The sequence below is a fragment of the Lampris incognitus genome, chromosome 9, assembly GCF_029633865.1.
Source record: "Lampris incognitus isolate fLamInc1 chromosome 9, fLamInc1.hap2, whole genome shotgun sequence".
NCBI classification, from domain to species: domain Eukaryota; kingdom Metazoa; phylum Chordata; class Actinopteri; order Lampriformes; family Lampridae; genus Lampris; species Lampris incognitus.
Window position 1 is genome coordinate 49,305,368 of NC_079219.1, and position 16,330 is coordinate 49,321,697.

At 46.1% G+C, this 16,330-nt stretch overlaps 1 protein-coding gene across 1 annotated transcript in view; it reads left to right on the forward strand.

The window, feature by feature from the left end:
• The window catches only part of mtmr11 (myotubularin related protein 11), a 67,502-nt gene extending 51,621 nt beyond the window's left edge, over positions 1 to 15,881 (forward strand). The window contains exons 13-17 of the mRNA XM_056286266.1: positions 2,604 to 2,776; positions 3,615 to 3,785; positions 4,471 to 4,689; positions 6,432 to 6,752; positions 13,365 to 15,881. Of these exons, the coding sequence (XP_056142241.1) occupies positions 2,604 to 2,776; positions 3,615 to 3,785; positions 4,471 to 4,689; positions 6,432 to 6,752; positions 13,365 to 13,802 (1,322 nt within the window). The 3' untranslated portion in view covers positions 13,803 to 15,881. The remainder of the gene's footprint in view (positions 1 to 2,603; positions 2,777 to 3,614; positions 3,786 to 4,470; positions 4,690 to 6,431; positions 6,753 to 13,364) is intronic.
• The last annotated feature ends 449 nt before the right edge of the window (positions 15,882 to 16,330 follow it).

Genomic DNA, 16,330 nt, shown 5'->3' on the forward strand with positions numbered 1-16,330 from the left:
AGTGGGATGGTGAGACCGTGAGGCCATCAGAAGGAGGGGGGTAGTGTAACGACCACGAATAAGTAGACTCGCTAGCCCTTGGCTAATGGCTCAGACCTTTTAGTCGACTGGTTAGCGTAGTTGCCCATGGTGTGGGAGACACAGGTTCACATCCCGGCTGCGGCGGTACTGTCTCATAAAGACTTTACTTGACTCACTGGAATATTTTGCTCCTTATTTGTTGAGCACTTTCCCTACTGTTGAGTGTTTCTTTAAACAAAGTTTATATATACTGCTCAAAAAAATAAAGGGAACACCTAAAAACACAATATAGACCTCGATGAATGAAATATTTCAGCTGAAAATCTTTATTTATTAGACAGAGGAATGTGTTTAGAGCAAAATAACCTAAGAATGATCAATGGAAATCAAAATCATTAGCCCATTAAGGTCTGGATTCAGAATCATACTCAAAATCAAAGTGGAAAATGAGAACATAGGCTGATCCAACTTCTGTGGAAATTCTTCAAGACGATTCAAAATGAGGCTCAGTAGTGTGTGTGGCCTCCACGTGCCTGTATGCACTCCCTACAACGTCTGGGCATGCTCCTGATGAGACGACGGATGGTCTCCTGAGGGATCTCCTCCCAGACCTGGATCAGGGCATCGGTCAACTCCTGGACAGTCTGTGGTGCGACATCGCGTTGGCGGATGGTACAAGACATGATGTCCCAGAGGTGCTTGATTGGATTCAGGTCTGGGGAACGTGCAGGCCAGTCCATAGCATCAATGCCCTCGACATACAGGAACTGCTGACACACTCTGGCCACATGAGGACGAGCAGGAACCCAGGGCCCACTGCACCAGCATATGGTCTGACAATGGGTCTGAGGATCTCATCCCGGTACCTAATGGCAGTCATGGTACCTCTGGCTAGCACGTAGAGGTCTGTGCGGCCCTCCAAGGATATGCCTCCCCAGACCATCACTGACCCACTGCCAAACCGGTCATGCTGGAGGATGTTGCAGGCAGCAGAACGTTCTCCGCAGCGTCTCCAGACTCTCTCACGTCTGTCACATGTGTTCAGTGTGAACCTGCTCTCATCTGTGAAGAGCACAGGGCGCCAATGGCGAATCTGCCAACCAAGATGTTCTCTGGCAAAGGTCAAATCGGGCTGCACGGTGTTGGGCTGTGAGCACAGGCCCCAATTGTGGACGTCGGGCCCTCATACCATCCTCATGCATTCTGTTTCTCACTGTTTGAGCAGAAACCTGCACATTAGTGGCCTGTTGAAGGTCTCATTTTGTAGGGCTCCGGCAGTGCTCCTCCTGTTCCTCCTTGCACAAAGGACCAGATAGCGGTCCTGCTGCGGGGTCGTTGTCCTCCTGCGGCCCCCTCCACGTCTCCTGGTGTACTGGCCTGTCTCCTGGTACCTCCTCCATGCTCTGGACACTGTGCTGGGAGACACATCAAATCTTCTTGCCACAGCACACATTGATGTGCCATCCTGGATGAGCTGCACTACCTGAGCAACTTCTGTAGGTTGCAGATACCGCCTCATGCCACCTCTAGTGGTGAGGGCACTAGCAAAATGAGAAACTAACCAAAGATCGGCCAGAAAAGATGAGGACAGGCAAATGGTCTGTGGCCACCACCTGCAAATCCATTCCTTTTATAGGGGTTGTCTTGCAAATTGTCTAATTTCCACCTGGTGGAAATGAGACAATTTACCAACAGGTGAAATTGATTCACAAATCAGTGTTGCTTCCTAACTGGACAGGTTGATATCTCAAAAGTGTGATTGACTTGGAGCTACATTGCATTGCTTATGTGTTCCCTTTATTTTTTTGAGCAGTGTATATATAATCCAGTGAGTCAAGTAAATTCTTTATGAGACAGTACAAGCCTGTTTCATGCCAGAAGCAATCATCAGCTGTCATTTATATATATATATATATATATATATATATATATATATATATATATATATATATACATAAAAAAAAAACCTTTCCCCCCAATTGTACTTGGCCAATTACCCCACTCTTTCGAGCCGTCCCGGTCGCTGCTCCACCCCCTCTGCCAATCCGGGGAGGGCTGCAGACTACCACATGCCTCCTCCGATACATGTGGAGTCACCAGCCACTTTTTTTCACCTGACAGTTAGGAGTTTCACCAGGGGGACATAGTGCGTGGGAGGATCACGCTATTCCCCCTCCCCGCCAAACAGGCACCCTTACCGAGCAGGGGAGGTGCTAGTGTGGTGACCAGGACACATACCCATATCCGGCTTCCCACCCACAGACACGGCCAATTGTGTCTGTAGGGACGCCTGACCAAGCCGGAGGTAACATGGGGATTCGAACTGGCAATCCCCGTGTTGGTAGGCAATGGAATCCGCTACCTGGATGCCCAAAATACAGTTATATTGATGTGACAGCAGAGTAATGTTATAACTGCATGTCAGCCAAACATGTGGAGCACTTTGCTGTATAACAGTTTGTATTTTTACATGTAGGGTTTTGATCTTGTGATTTATGCAGAGCACATGAAAAAGATCCCAACAGGAATCACAGCTGCTAGACATGGATTCTTAAATGTTCTTGTTTTCTTTGATGAAACAGAGGCTGAGGACCGCGACCTGAACTGTGTGGTGTCCAGTCTGGTCCAGGTGATGTGTGACCCTCATGCCCGCACGCAAGCCGGCTTCCAGGGCCTGGTGCAGAAAGAGTGGGTGATGGCCGGTCACCGCTTCTACAGCCGCATCAACTACCACCGCGACAATGACAAGGAGGAGGTGAGGGGTGTGTGTGTGTGTGTGTGTGTGTGTGTGTGTGTGTGTGTGTGTGTGTGTGTGTGTGTGTGTGTGTGTGTGTGTGTGTGTGTGTGTGTGTGTGTGTGTGTGTGTGTTTTCTCCTGGATCGCCACCTTGCTGTGGTGGAGAAGCTTGCATGTACCAATGATCCTAAGTGCTATGCCGTCCGGAGCTTGGCTCCTGTTAGGGTCACCCAAGGTGAATAGGTCGAGGGGGAGGTTCCAGATGAAGCTCGATCTAGCAAAGACCTCAACGGCAGAACTGGTGGAAGATGTCTCCAGGTCACAATGGCAGTGAAGGCGACTACAACAGAGGTTGGTCTCCAATCATCTTGGTTCTCCATGCCACTGGACTCTGGCCACCCCCTGCCAAGGACTGGGTAGTGGCTGCATGTGCATCAGCCACCCCACATAAAAAGCTGTCAGGCATATGGTGTGTGTGTGTGTGTGTGTGTGTGTGTGTGTGTGTGTGTGTGTATTTTTTTACTGTCATTACAGTCAAACGTCCATGTTGTGGGCATGTGCATGCTCCCATGTACCTGGTTGGAGAGGCTGGTAGGTGGTGATCTGAGAAGCTTGGTTAGAGGTCAGAGGTCATCATCAGCTTCAAGTTCTGAGGCTCAGCGACGACAAACGCACCAACACAAATCGACAGATCAACAACAGAGATCCCTACTTATTCATTAGAAGATTTAGCTCTTTATTGCCATCAGAACCAGTCTGGAGTTTGGTTTGCTGGATATTGATCACAGCCTGTATCTCTGTTACTCTGCACCCATCTCTTACCTGTCTTCCCTCCCTGTCGCCGTCTCGCCCTCCAGGCCCCGGTGTTCCTGCTGTTCCTGGACTGTGTGTGGCAGCTGTGGTCTCAGTATCCATCTCGCTTCCAGCTGACAGATGAGTTCCTGTTGGCGCTCCACGACAGCGTTCATCTGCCGCTCTTCTCCAGCTTCCTGGCCAACTGCCAGCGAGAGAGATGCAAACGCACGCAGGTAGCGGGAGTCTGCAGGATGCCATTGAGGCCCTGTGTGTGTGATGTGTCGGACCAGAGTTTGTCTGGCGAGACCACAGGGAAGATCAGTATGCAAAATGCAAATCTTTTCAGCACCCCTGTCTGTGTTTGTTCTGTGTGCGTTTCGATATGTTGCTTTCATTCATAAAAATAAATCCAACGGTCAATAAATGTGTATGCACAAGTTCACATGGACATATTTTTGGTATTGCTTAATGCGTTTTGTAGCTGAAGGAATTCCAGTTCCCTTCTATGGATGTGTGGCTTTTCGGACAGTGGTTCTCCTTCAGGTCCTCAGGTACCACCAGTACTGCTGGTTTGTTTATGCAAGGGGGGGGGGGGATTACACCTGGAAATACAGAGTAATGAAATGAAACACCTGGTAAAATAGAAAACCAGCAGTACTGGTGGTACCTGAGGACGTGATTGGAAACCACTGTTGTAGAATATAGTATCATTGTATTTTTCAGGTATTTGTTTTAAGAAAAAAAAAATCAATATGTCACAAGTTTTCCGTGTTGGCCACAACAAGATCAGCTAAAAGTTGCTGGCGTACATAGAAACGGTCACTAAAACTGCACAGTGGATGTAAACATGAGCCACTCCGCTGAGAACACGTTTCCTAACCGTCAAACCTCCCCATCTGTGTTCCCCTCTCTTCCCAGCACCTCTCCCAGAGCTACACCCCTGTCAATGGTTGGGACGACGGGTTGCCTCGGGGCCCGGCCCTGGACCCCGCTGACCCTCCTCTGCCCCCCGTGTGGGACTGGGTGCTGCAATACAGCAGCCAGAGACGAGCCCGCTTCACCCAACCCGTCGCTCCTACGCCTCCTCTTCAGCCGCTGCTGAACGGAAACCTCAACACCAACCCAGACGCACACAGGGTAGGGCTGCCGTCTGTCGCAGGTTGTGCCGGTTGTGAATGTGTCTGCTAAAACTGTATGGATGTGAGCAGGGTATGGCTGAGGAAACACATTTCCAGCAATTCCTTAATGGATGATGAGTGTTTATCAATTAATCCATCATTCAAACTTTATTTATGCAACACATTTTATACATTAAAATGCAATGCAGTGCGTTTTATCTTACGTTTAAGTGGAGAGGTTAAGAGGAAGGCAATGATAACAGAAGAAAACTGACAGAATAAATAAAAAATCAAACCTGAATAAAATAGATTGAAGAAAATATAAAAGAATTAAAAAACAGAATGACATGAATCAAGATATGATTAAATTAGAACAGACAAAATTGATCAACAGCAGATACAGAGCTCATAAATAAAAGAGAAAAATAAAATATATAGACGATTAGAGAATTAGAACTGGAATATAATGTCATTGCAATCAATGGCTATAATCCCTGAAATTCAAATTTGAAACGTTGAAGGGATCACTGCGCCCTCTCTTGGTTACTTTCAGTAACGCACACAGTATACGTCACATCAGCGTTCACGGATAAGTTCACTGAAAACTGCTTTTAGCATCAACATAATAATACATTACATTTTTTCAAACGCCTTTCACAAAACTCAAGGACAGTGTACCAAGTAAGCAGGGTCATCACCGTGGCTTGTCCTGTCTGTGTCGGTGTTTGGCCTAATGTTTCTCGCTTTAAGATCCAGAGATGTGCATGTCAGGTAAACTGGGGACTATGAATGGTTCATAGGGTCAAACGATGTGCAAGTGATTGTTCGTGCAGACGCTGTGACAGACTGGCAGTGAATCCCAGGTGTCTCTCTGGCGTCTGTCCATTGAACGCTGGGATGGAGGCCAGTCTCCTGCAACCCTGAATTGGAAGAAGTGCATATATAGATAATGGTAGGGCTGGGCAATAAGGAAGATATTCTCATCGTGATCATCCCATAAGGAAGATATTCTCATCATTATAATCCCATAAGGAAGATATTCTCATCATGATAATTCCATAAGGAAGATATTCTCATCGTTATAATCATAAGGAAGATATTCTCATCGTTATAATCCCATAAGGAAGATATTCTCATCATGATCATCCCATAAAGAAGATATTCTCATCGTGATAATCCCATAAGGAAGATATTCTGATCGTGATCGTCCTATAAGGAAGATATTCTCATCGTGATCATTCATCCTATAAGGAAGATATTCTCATAGTGATCATCCTAGGGAATTACACGATATTGATATTTATCACAATATCTGCTTTCATCAGCAAAAATCCCATGTTTAAGAGTCCAACTGAGGTTCATCACTTTGAAATGTTTGGTAATGTAAAGTGTAGCATCAAACCAAAACTAGTTTTCAGATAACACGCTCTCAATTATTTCAGACATAATTTTGTTGGAAATTTTAGGTAATAGATTGTCGTTATCATTTAATTAGACAACAAATTTGTCTATCACGATGATAGCCAAATTTCATGCCAATACAGAACCACTTAAAGAGGATAAATTGAATTATTGCCCAGCCCTAGATACTGGATGGATGGATGAACCGGTAAAGACAATGAAAAATCAATCAAGCTATGAGTTGGTATTTTGGACAAGTCACCTCCCTGCTTTAACATGTGTGATTTTTGTCTTTTCTCCACATGGTATGGTCCATGTCTCTCCATCTCTTTCCCCATCTTCATCCAACCTTTTCATTAGTTGAACGACACCGTCCCAGGCTCGGTGTTCCTGCTCTCTCGAGGCTCCTTCTCCTGTCCTGCCAACCTGCCTCCATGGCGCAACAGCAGCTCGGGCATTTACAGGAAGAGCCACCGGAGGGCGCCCTCCTCAGAGAACGTGCCAGGCCTGGAGAGACTGCTGAAAGCTTGGGCCCTTACTGAGTTACCGCAGAGCCTCCGTGCCCCCACCGACAGCCCCCGGGGCCCGTTGGACCCCTATGAGCCCTTACTGCCCCTCCTCCTGGGGCCCTGCATACGCGTATGGAGAGAGTGCTACCTCCGGGGGGCGCTCCATGCACAGGTATGTGTGACAAGGTTGCGAGGAAGCTTATGTGGACACTCCCAACACCTTTTAGAGTGGAGACGTTTTAAACGACCATGCTGGTGTTTTTGCTAATTTTAGCCCATTTTCTACAGGTTATATAAACTTCACACTACTCCCAACTGTTTTCCCAAGCATACCATAGCGTTTTAGATGTTTTTGAATGCATTTTTCTACCTTCCACACAACCATTGGTTTCCGTTCATTTCACTGAGGTACGAACACCAAGTTAATTGACAGAAATGTTTCATCACTCATCTAAGTGACTCTTCAGTCTCAACTGACTGCAGGAATCCCCACCCTTATATACAATACAGTGACATAACAACCAAAACCAACAATCAGTTTAATTTGCAAATAGGCATGACCATTAACAAGAGTTTCAATGGCCATGTGTACTATTCACAGAGGATTGGGGAATAGTTGCAATTACAGCATTGTGAGATGGCAACAGCTGTACTCTTAGACCCCCCCCCCCTTGGCTCAGGGATGGTCGTTCCCTCCTCACATTGGCTGCTTTGACTCTCCATTCAAACCAGCGTTCCTCCCCATCAAGGATGTGCACATCCTCATTCTTGAAAGAGTGGCCCCTGGCCTGTAGATGGTTTAGACTGTGGAGTCCTGGCCTGACGTGTTAGCTCTCCTGTGTTGTGCCATCCAGCCAGAGTCTGTTTGGTTTGCCCGACGTACAAATCATGGCAATCCCCCCCAGGACTTAACAGTTTACACTATATTGCTCTGTTTGTGCCAGGGGCCCGATCCTTGGGGTGGACCAATTTCTGGTGCAGCGTGTTTTGGTGTTTGAAAGCAACTGAGATGCGGTATATATAAATATAAATATATCTCAACTTTTCCGACACTCCCACCACATACTGAATCACCACTGGTTTACGCTTAGACAGCTGTTGTCCTCCTCTCTTTGATCAGCTGGTGCACTGTTTGGGCGTCTTCCTGGCTTTGACAAACACCCGGTTAGGATAACCACACTTAACTAGGACCTGTTTAATGTGGGGTCTCTCCCCTTCCCCGGCCGCTGTGTTGGTGGGGACGTTGTCAGCTCGGTGGTGCAGCGTCCTGATGACTCCTAGTTTGTGCTGCAGTGGATGATGAGAGTCAAATCTTAAGTACTGATCAGTATGTCTTGGTTTACGGTAAACATCACCAACCAGATGTCCCCCATCACCAATTGCAATTTCTCAGTGTAAGAAGGCTAATCTGTCATTTTTCACATCCTCCCTGGTGAACTTGATAATGTGGTTGTCCACAGAGTTAATGTGGTCGGTGAAATGTGGTACCTCCTGAGATTTAATTTTAACCCAAGTGTCGTCCACAAATCTGAACCAATGGCTAGGTGGTGTCCCTGAATAGGACATCAGAACCCTCTTTTCTACTTCCTCCATGTACAAGTTGGCCACTACAGTGAGACTGAGGGACCCATAGCACACCCATGCCTCTGCCTGTAGTACTGCCCCCTGTATGTGAAGTATGTGGACTGAAGACACAGTTTCAGGAGCAGACACACTTGGTCAGTCTTAAGGGTGGTACTCTTGCTAAGGGTGGGGTCATTGTGTAATTTCATATGGACTTCCTCCACTGCTTCATCAACTGGACTGCACGTGGAGAGACTTAACATCATAAGAGACCATTGTTTCATCCTCCTCCATAATGATGCCCCTCACCTTATCCACAAAAAGCCAGGGAACGACCATCCCTAAACTGGGGGGAGGGGCATTTTACAATGCTGTGATTGCAAACACTCCCAAATCCTCTGTGAATAGTACACATGACCATTGAAACTCTAGTTAATGGTCACGGTAATTTGCATATGAAACTGATCGTTGGTTTCGGTCATTATGCACCTGTATAGTTTAGGGTGGGGATACCTGCAGTCAGCTGAGACTGAAGAGGTCACTTAGATGAGGGATGAGACATATCTGTCAATAAACGTTGTGTCCAGATGAACTGACTCACCTTTCTGTGATTTTCTCACCTGGGTTATTGAGCATGCATCAAGACAAGTTATATGTAGTTAATCCATCACAGTTTTCATTTAGTCACCTTTATTTTTGTCAAAGTTACATTACCAACCTGGAAAAGGTCTCAAATCAGCATCAGCTGCGTTCCCCTATAGTGATAATGTGATTTGGACAAAAAGTAAATAAGTGCAACCTTAGGCGCTGACCTATGGACATGACTGTGGGTGCTGCTAAAGCCCTACGGGGCTCCTCAGAAAGGACGGACATGAAGGTGCATTTACATTTTGTATTTTTCCCATTTTCTCACTGTCAAAAAAAGCTTAACTACTGTCATGAAAATAAAAAAGATTTTTATTTATAGACAGTCCTTCCCCATGCCAAACCTCTAGACCAGGGGTGCCCACAATTTTTTGACTCGTGAGCTACTTTTAAAATGACCAGGTCAAAATGATCTACTCATATTAAAAAAAATAATAAAAATACTCAATACATGTTTTACATATATATGAACATTTATATGCAGTGTGTGTATTTATATACATGTTGTGTTACATATACAGTATTGCAATGGATTTGCATTTATATTGAACCTTACACAGGCAATAATCATACCAAGCATTTGCTACTACACTATGTTGAAATTGCATCACTGCATGAACCTTTACAGCTGTGGTAAATAGATTTGTGATCTCTACCTCTCTACTCTGAGGATGACCTGCACTGGAGGGAGTCAGACAGGGTTGCATAGTTCGGACAGTAGCTGCTGGTAGCCAGCCTCAAGCAGGCCTCCAAATGATCATCTGTCATGGTGGAACGGTATTTGGACTTGATAATCTTCATGTGAGAAAAGGCTGACTCACACAAATAAGTAGAGCCGAATAATGCCGTCAAGGAGGTTGCGCATTTCCTCATTTTTGGGTACTTGTCCTCTGTAAGTAAGTTCCAAAACTCTCCATGCGCCCTGGACTTAAGCTGAATGTCAGCCTGTACTGTCAGCATCTCATCCTCCACTGCAAACGAGTTCAGGTGAAACAGTGTTGCCATTTTTGAGGCGAGGGAGTCCACCTCTGTATCTTCCCCAAATGGGTAGCACATAAATGTAGCGATTGGCTCAAGCAAAGCAAAGTCTTGAAACCGTTTGTCAAAGTCTGACCGGACATTTTCAATCTGCTCTGTGTAGCGTGCACTGTCAAGTTGCGCACACGCCCTCCCTTGCTTCTCCAGCTCTGCTGTGAGGTTTCGGAAGTTTCCCAAATCACGGCGCTGCAACTTTGAGGACAGAAGTTGCATTTTCCGTTTGAAAGCGTTAACTGAGCTGATCATGTTTACCACGCTTTTGTCTTTTCCTTGCAGCTCTAAATTAAGCTCGTTCAACATGTTGGTTAAATCAGTTAAAAACGCCAAGTCTAGCAGCCACTGATTGTCATTAAGTTGCTTGTGTTCCGCATGTTTAGTGATAAGGAGAAACTCCTTAATCTCCGGACAGAGCTCTCGAAATCTCTGCAAGAATCTCCCTCTACTAAGCCATCTCACGTCAGTGAGAGGTCAGAGTAGTTACAGTCGGCCTCTTCCAAATGTGTACGAAACAACCGTCTTTGAAGAGACCTCGCTCGAAGAGAACAGGCGGGTTTGGTTGCCACATCCATGATCTCTTTCATGTTTAGCATTTTTGCACATAATGCTTGTTGGTGTATTATGCAATGGTAATTAAGGAAGTCAGGGAAAGCATCGTCCTCCCTGCACTTGGCAATAAATCCATTCGAGCGGCCCACCATAGCAGGCGCACCGTCCGTGGTGATTGACACCAGTTTACACACTGGGAGCTGGATTTTATCCACAAAGTTTTTGAAGATCTGAAAAATGTCCTCTCCCCGCGTGTGTTCCTTCATGGGTAGTATTGTTAACAGCTCCTCTTTTGCGGTCATATCTTGAAACACCATGCGAATGAAAATGCACTATTGGGCCGTATCACTTATGTCCGTAGACTCGTCCAATTGTAGTGAGAAACACTCGCAGTCCACGATGTCCCTCCAAAGCTGCTGGGTCAAATCATCGCCCATCACTTCACAGCGCCTTGTGATGGAATCTCTGGATAACTGGAGCGCTTTGATTGAAGATATTATTTCTGATTTGTTTTTAAAGTCCCGAAACAACGAATCTGCTGCCTCAAGGAAGGCCTCTTTCATAATCTCCACCTTGGAAGGCTTTCTTATGCTTAATGATGGAGTGACTCACCCGTAAAGATGCTTCGGTGGCTGCCTTTGCCTTTGAATTCGGCTGCGTGAAAAATGACTGCTGGGCGATTAACTGCGATTTTAGTTCGCTCACCTTTCTCTTTCTCAGCTCGCTTTTCGGAGGGAAGTCATTGTCATAGTTTTTATGAACAGTTCGAAAGTGCCTCTCCACATTTCCTTTCTTTGGGATAGCAGTGCTAGACTGACAGATGAGACAAACGCATTTGGAATAAGACATGGTGAAAAAAAAGTCCTGCTCCCATTCCACATGGAAATGGTACGGTTTTTGTTTCTTGCTAGGTCCGGCTCCCCCACTCTTTTTTGTTTTGTTTCACTTTTTAGTAGAGTTTTTTTTAGAGAGTTGAACTAGCTAGCTCAATGCAGTTCTGTGCTAGCTCACGTTGTGGGCATGTGAACTTCATGGTATGTCAGAGAAGGGCTCTGGTTGTTATGGTAACCTAATGTAACAAAGTTTTAGGTTCCGCTCTAGAATCTTTGGTTTTAGGCAACAGCAGACTGGCCGTCCTTTACGTCAATCAAAAGGCAAATGCCAAATGGAGGACAGATGATAGGCTAATGTCTTGGAAAAAAAAAAGTTTTTTGGAATGTCATGGAGATCTACCAGCACTGCCTTCGCGATCGACTTGGTCGATCGCGATCGACGTAGTGGGCACCCCTGCTCTAGACCAACATGTCCAGTATCTTACGCAATGTGGGTTTGAATGCTATCAATATTCGGTGCACATGCATTACGCTGTTGAAATCACAGAAAGTTGAATCAGTTCATCTGGACACAACTTGTACTGACCGATACGTTTCATCAGTCATAATAGACCGCTGCTGTCCTCCTCCAGACGAACTGTTCAGCTTTCTGTGACCTTCTTACCTGGATTCCTGAGCATGCATAAAGACACGCTACTGACAGGTTTTTGTCAGATTTGCAGGTGAAACCAGGAGGTGTAAGTATGTAAAAACACGTGTACTGTCCTTTTACATATCTGACATGCAGGTTCATTACTTACAGGAAAGGTCCACAGACCAAAACATGTCATCAAGTTTAAAAATAAAAAGAAGTTTTGAGCTCCAACAGCCTGAGGTACTGCCTTCAAGCATAGACTCATGTTCCTCAAAAAAAAAAGAAAGAAGAAGAAAGAAACCCCATAAAAAATATGAAGAAATACAAGGTCAGCCTTCCATTGGCAGCAGAGCAGTGTGGCATCTGCTCTCAGGGCCACGAGTTACCGCGGCGTGTCAAATGAGCGGGTTAGTAGACATTACACTGGAAGTAGAGTTTACTAAACATGGGAAGACAGAAGAAATGACATTTTGGGGCATAAAGTTAAAGTGCTGCCCCTCCATTTTGGACCGAGACCACGATGGGAGCAGGTTTCAGATTTTCCTCTAAACAGCAGCGCCGCCGCGCCACATAGATGCTCAAGAGAGGAGATGCACAGCTGCTACCTGTTCTTTTTGGAGCCAGCTAAATGCGACCCGATCATCTCTTTTGTGTTAACCCCGTTGTCTGTTGTGTGATTTCTGTGACAGGGTACACAAAAGGTGACGTGGACGTGCGCGTTAATTTCGGCTGCTGATTGACAACTTGTGATGTTCATGTCACGAAGCTTTTGTTGTTTTCTCTGAAAAGAAGCGCCCGGAAAGGCTCTGTGTCTGTGGAGATGTGTGGAATATTCTAGTGGTGTGTAGGCGTGTCAGTCTGTTCCAGTCAGAGCAGAGGGAGCTGAACAGGGGCATTTTGGGTAAAACAGGATGAAACCCTCCAAACAGCAAAGGCAGTTGGGGTTTACAGAACTGCATAAGTAGGAAAAGTTGTGCATGCTCTAAACTTCTCTTCATGTCAAATTGTTTGGGGTGTCCGGGTGGCGTGGCAGTCTATTCTGTTGCCTACTCACACAGGGATCGCCGGTTCGAATCCCCGTGTTACTTGGTCGGGCGTCCCTACACACACAATTGGCCATGTCTGCGGGTGGGAAGCCGGATGTGGGTATGTGTCCTGGTCGCTGCACTAGCGCCTCCTCTGGTCGATCGGGGCGCCTGTTCAGGGGGAGGGGGGACTGGGGGGAATAGCGTGATCCTCCCACGCACTACGTCCCCCTTGTGAAACTCCTCACTGTCAGGTGAAAAGAAGCAGCTGGCGACTCCACATGTATGGGAGGAGGCATGTGGTAGTCTGCAGCCCTCCCCGGATCGGCAGAGGGGGTGGAGCAGTGACCGGGACGGCTTGGAAGAGTGGGGTAATTGGCCGGGTACAATTGGGGAGAAAAGGGGGGGGGGAATCCCCCAAAAATTGTTTGGATTGCACTTGAGTGTAACAGACTGACCAATCAGAGAGAGTGACCTTTCCTCTTTGCTGTTCTCTCCAGGCGTTCTCCCACCCGGTCTCCTCCAATCACCCTCACCCTGTGGAGCAGCTCGTCTGGGAGGTGAAGCAGCTGAGAGACAAGCTGGCACTTGTGTCCGGCAGCACCGACGGTGAGCTGCGTGCCAAGAAAGCCGAGCCCAGACGCACTGACGCCAGCCTGAATCAGAACACGAATAATGGCACCTTCCTGTTCCCGGCGTCGCGGCCTCAGGGCCCGGCAGTGACGAAACCAGCACCCCCACTAACCTCCACCAACATCCACACCTCCAGAGCTCCCCCAGCTTCCCGGGTGGGACACAAGGACACCAGCAGCAGCAACAAGCACACCTTCCTCTTCGGTCACTCTTCGGCAGCGGAAGTCCGCTCGGACCAGCGTTACCACCCAGCGTCCAACAGCACCAAGCTGGCCAAAAACAGCGGGCCCTCGGTGGGTTCATGAACCCTGACCTTCCTCTTTTCTGACTCTCTCAGAAATGATCCAGACTGTTTCCACCCAGTGACTCGGACCACCATGCTGTGAAACTGGCTGTTCATGTCAACGCCAACAGGCGGTGAAAAGACGCAGGTGTGAGTTCCTTGTCAAAGCTCACACGAGTGTCAGTGAAGTGACAACGGACAGAAAGAGTCCTGTCTGGATCGGGACTGTGTTGAACGGGAGTAGCAATTTAAAAAGATCGGCGCCAGGGGCCAGCGCTCATTACCGTTTTCCTTATCTCTGCTGTAAGTATTGAAGAATGTGACGGCGGTAAAGTGTGTGTGAGAATTTCACAGTTCTTAAGTATTCTCTTTTCTACTTTTTTTTTTATATTGGAGTAAAGATATGACGTTAATAACATATAACACTAGGACGTGATAAGCACATCTTCCTGAATACCTGAGAATGAAGCACAAACCATCTGGACGTGTCTGTGTGCATAGATAGGTACTGTATTATAGCTAGGTATAGACAGATAGGTACTGTATTATAGATAGGTATAGACGGATAGGTACTGTATTATAGCTAGGTATACTAGACAGATAGTCAGTCTAGGAAATCCATACCAATGTTGGCATTACAACTGTGGCACTACGGAGACGCCCGTATGTAGAGCATGTTACCAGGCCTGACTGATTCGCTGCAGGACACGTTGACAGGGGTTGTGGTCATTTTAATGGACACACATCGGACCTCCGTCCCTCCCTGCCATGCGGCCGTCTCTCTCCCTGCAGGACCAGATTATTATTTTTACAGATATCTTATACCGTCTCCATATTCTTCCGTCTTGTTTTGTGATGTGTAAAAGTACACATGCTCATTCCCTCCTCGTGTTTACATCTCAGTTTTAATTGGAGTCCTGGAAATGTCCCTCAGCGGGGGGAGGAGGGGGGGGGTGTCTAACTGTAGGCGTTGTGTCCAGTGAATTTAATCAGAAATGTAGGGCATGGCGCTATTTCGGTCCTGCTCTCAAATCGCTCCGTGTGCAGCGAGAGGTCTGTGTTCACATCCATGTCATATATTAGCCTGTGTCTGAATATTACTTCAGACACTAAATATTACTACAGAGACTAAATATGATGGTATGTTTTGAGTATGTGCATGACTGAGAGTCTCCTATTTTATTTTATGAAATAAGTATTTTGACCGTCACTGGTCGGTTTCTGGTGTGATTTCTAAAAGGACGTGACCGAGCAGAGTATTATTTTGACCTTATTTCCCACCGTCTTTTCACGGCGGAATTGAAACAAACCGTCCTTCGTGGGTTTGATGATCTCCACCTTTTCAAGGTACCCGTATCAGGAAGCAGGGGTTGCTGATCCCCCCCCCCCCCCATTTTTCTGCCTGGCCATTGCTATGCGGCGAGCCTTCGGGTCGAGGGCTTGGACGCGTCTGACTGTATTTAAAGCACAGAGGAGGTCTTTTGGTGCTGCTCTCTCCAACCCAAACGGATCAGCTGTTGTTTGCATGATGCGGGTGTTCAAGCAGATACTCTGGCATCATTTCCCGTGAACGGATGAATTTCGGTTGTACATAAAGTATCATGTGTTGCTGTATTAGAAGCAGGCTGATACCTGAGAGACACCGGCACTGACCGCCTCTCATGTCAAAAGGTACTTCATTAGATAGCACCAAGTACTACTCCATTGTAAATATTCAGTATTGAATATCAAGGTACGTCGATATGGCGGTCACCACATCACAGCTTTCTGGACATGATGCCAGCGGATTTGCTTGTCTTCCGTGGAAAAATAATAAACCAAAAGGTCGTTATTTAATGGCATCGAGTGCGAAAATATGGTTCTTAAATTCCTAAGAACGTCAACGTACCTAAGCCTGTGTACTATATCTGTAGGTCTGTATTAATGTATATTTCAATGTTTTTGGTACAACCTTAATTTGCCAGATGTACATATTCTTTTTTTTTGTTTTGTATCAGCATGTCTTGATTCTGGTTAATAAACGGTATCGGTTCCTAGTTTCACCTAACATTCACTGCGTCGCCACAGATAAGCTCTCCGGTGTCAAGAGATGTACACGGTTCGCAAGCTTTATTTTTTAACAAAATAAATATGTACAATATCATCCATGGCACTTTACAAGGAGCACGGCACTTTGTACAATAGGATTCTTTTCAGTTAAAATTAAAAATCCACCACCTCAAATATGTTAAATATGTCCGCTCTGGGTAAAACGAGATAAGAATAAGGTGCAAATGTCCAACACTTTCACAGAAAACAACAGATTTTAACTCGCAAAGTAAAAACCATCTGGCAGCAAGTGTTAAATATACAAAATACATTATGGTATTAACTTATGTAAATGGCTTGGTCCTTTCAATGCCAACTGTTCTGTTGGAGGAGAAATGCTGCATGCCTTTACTGGTGTCCAGACTCGGTCTTCCTACGCAAAGGTTTCAACTGATAAGAACCAGATGGTTGGGAACCTTTTCTAAAAAGAAAATGAGGATGAAGCGTACACACTGAAGACAT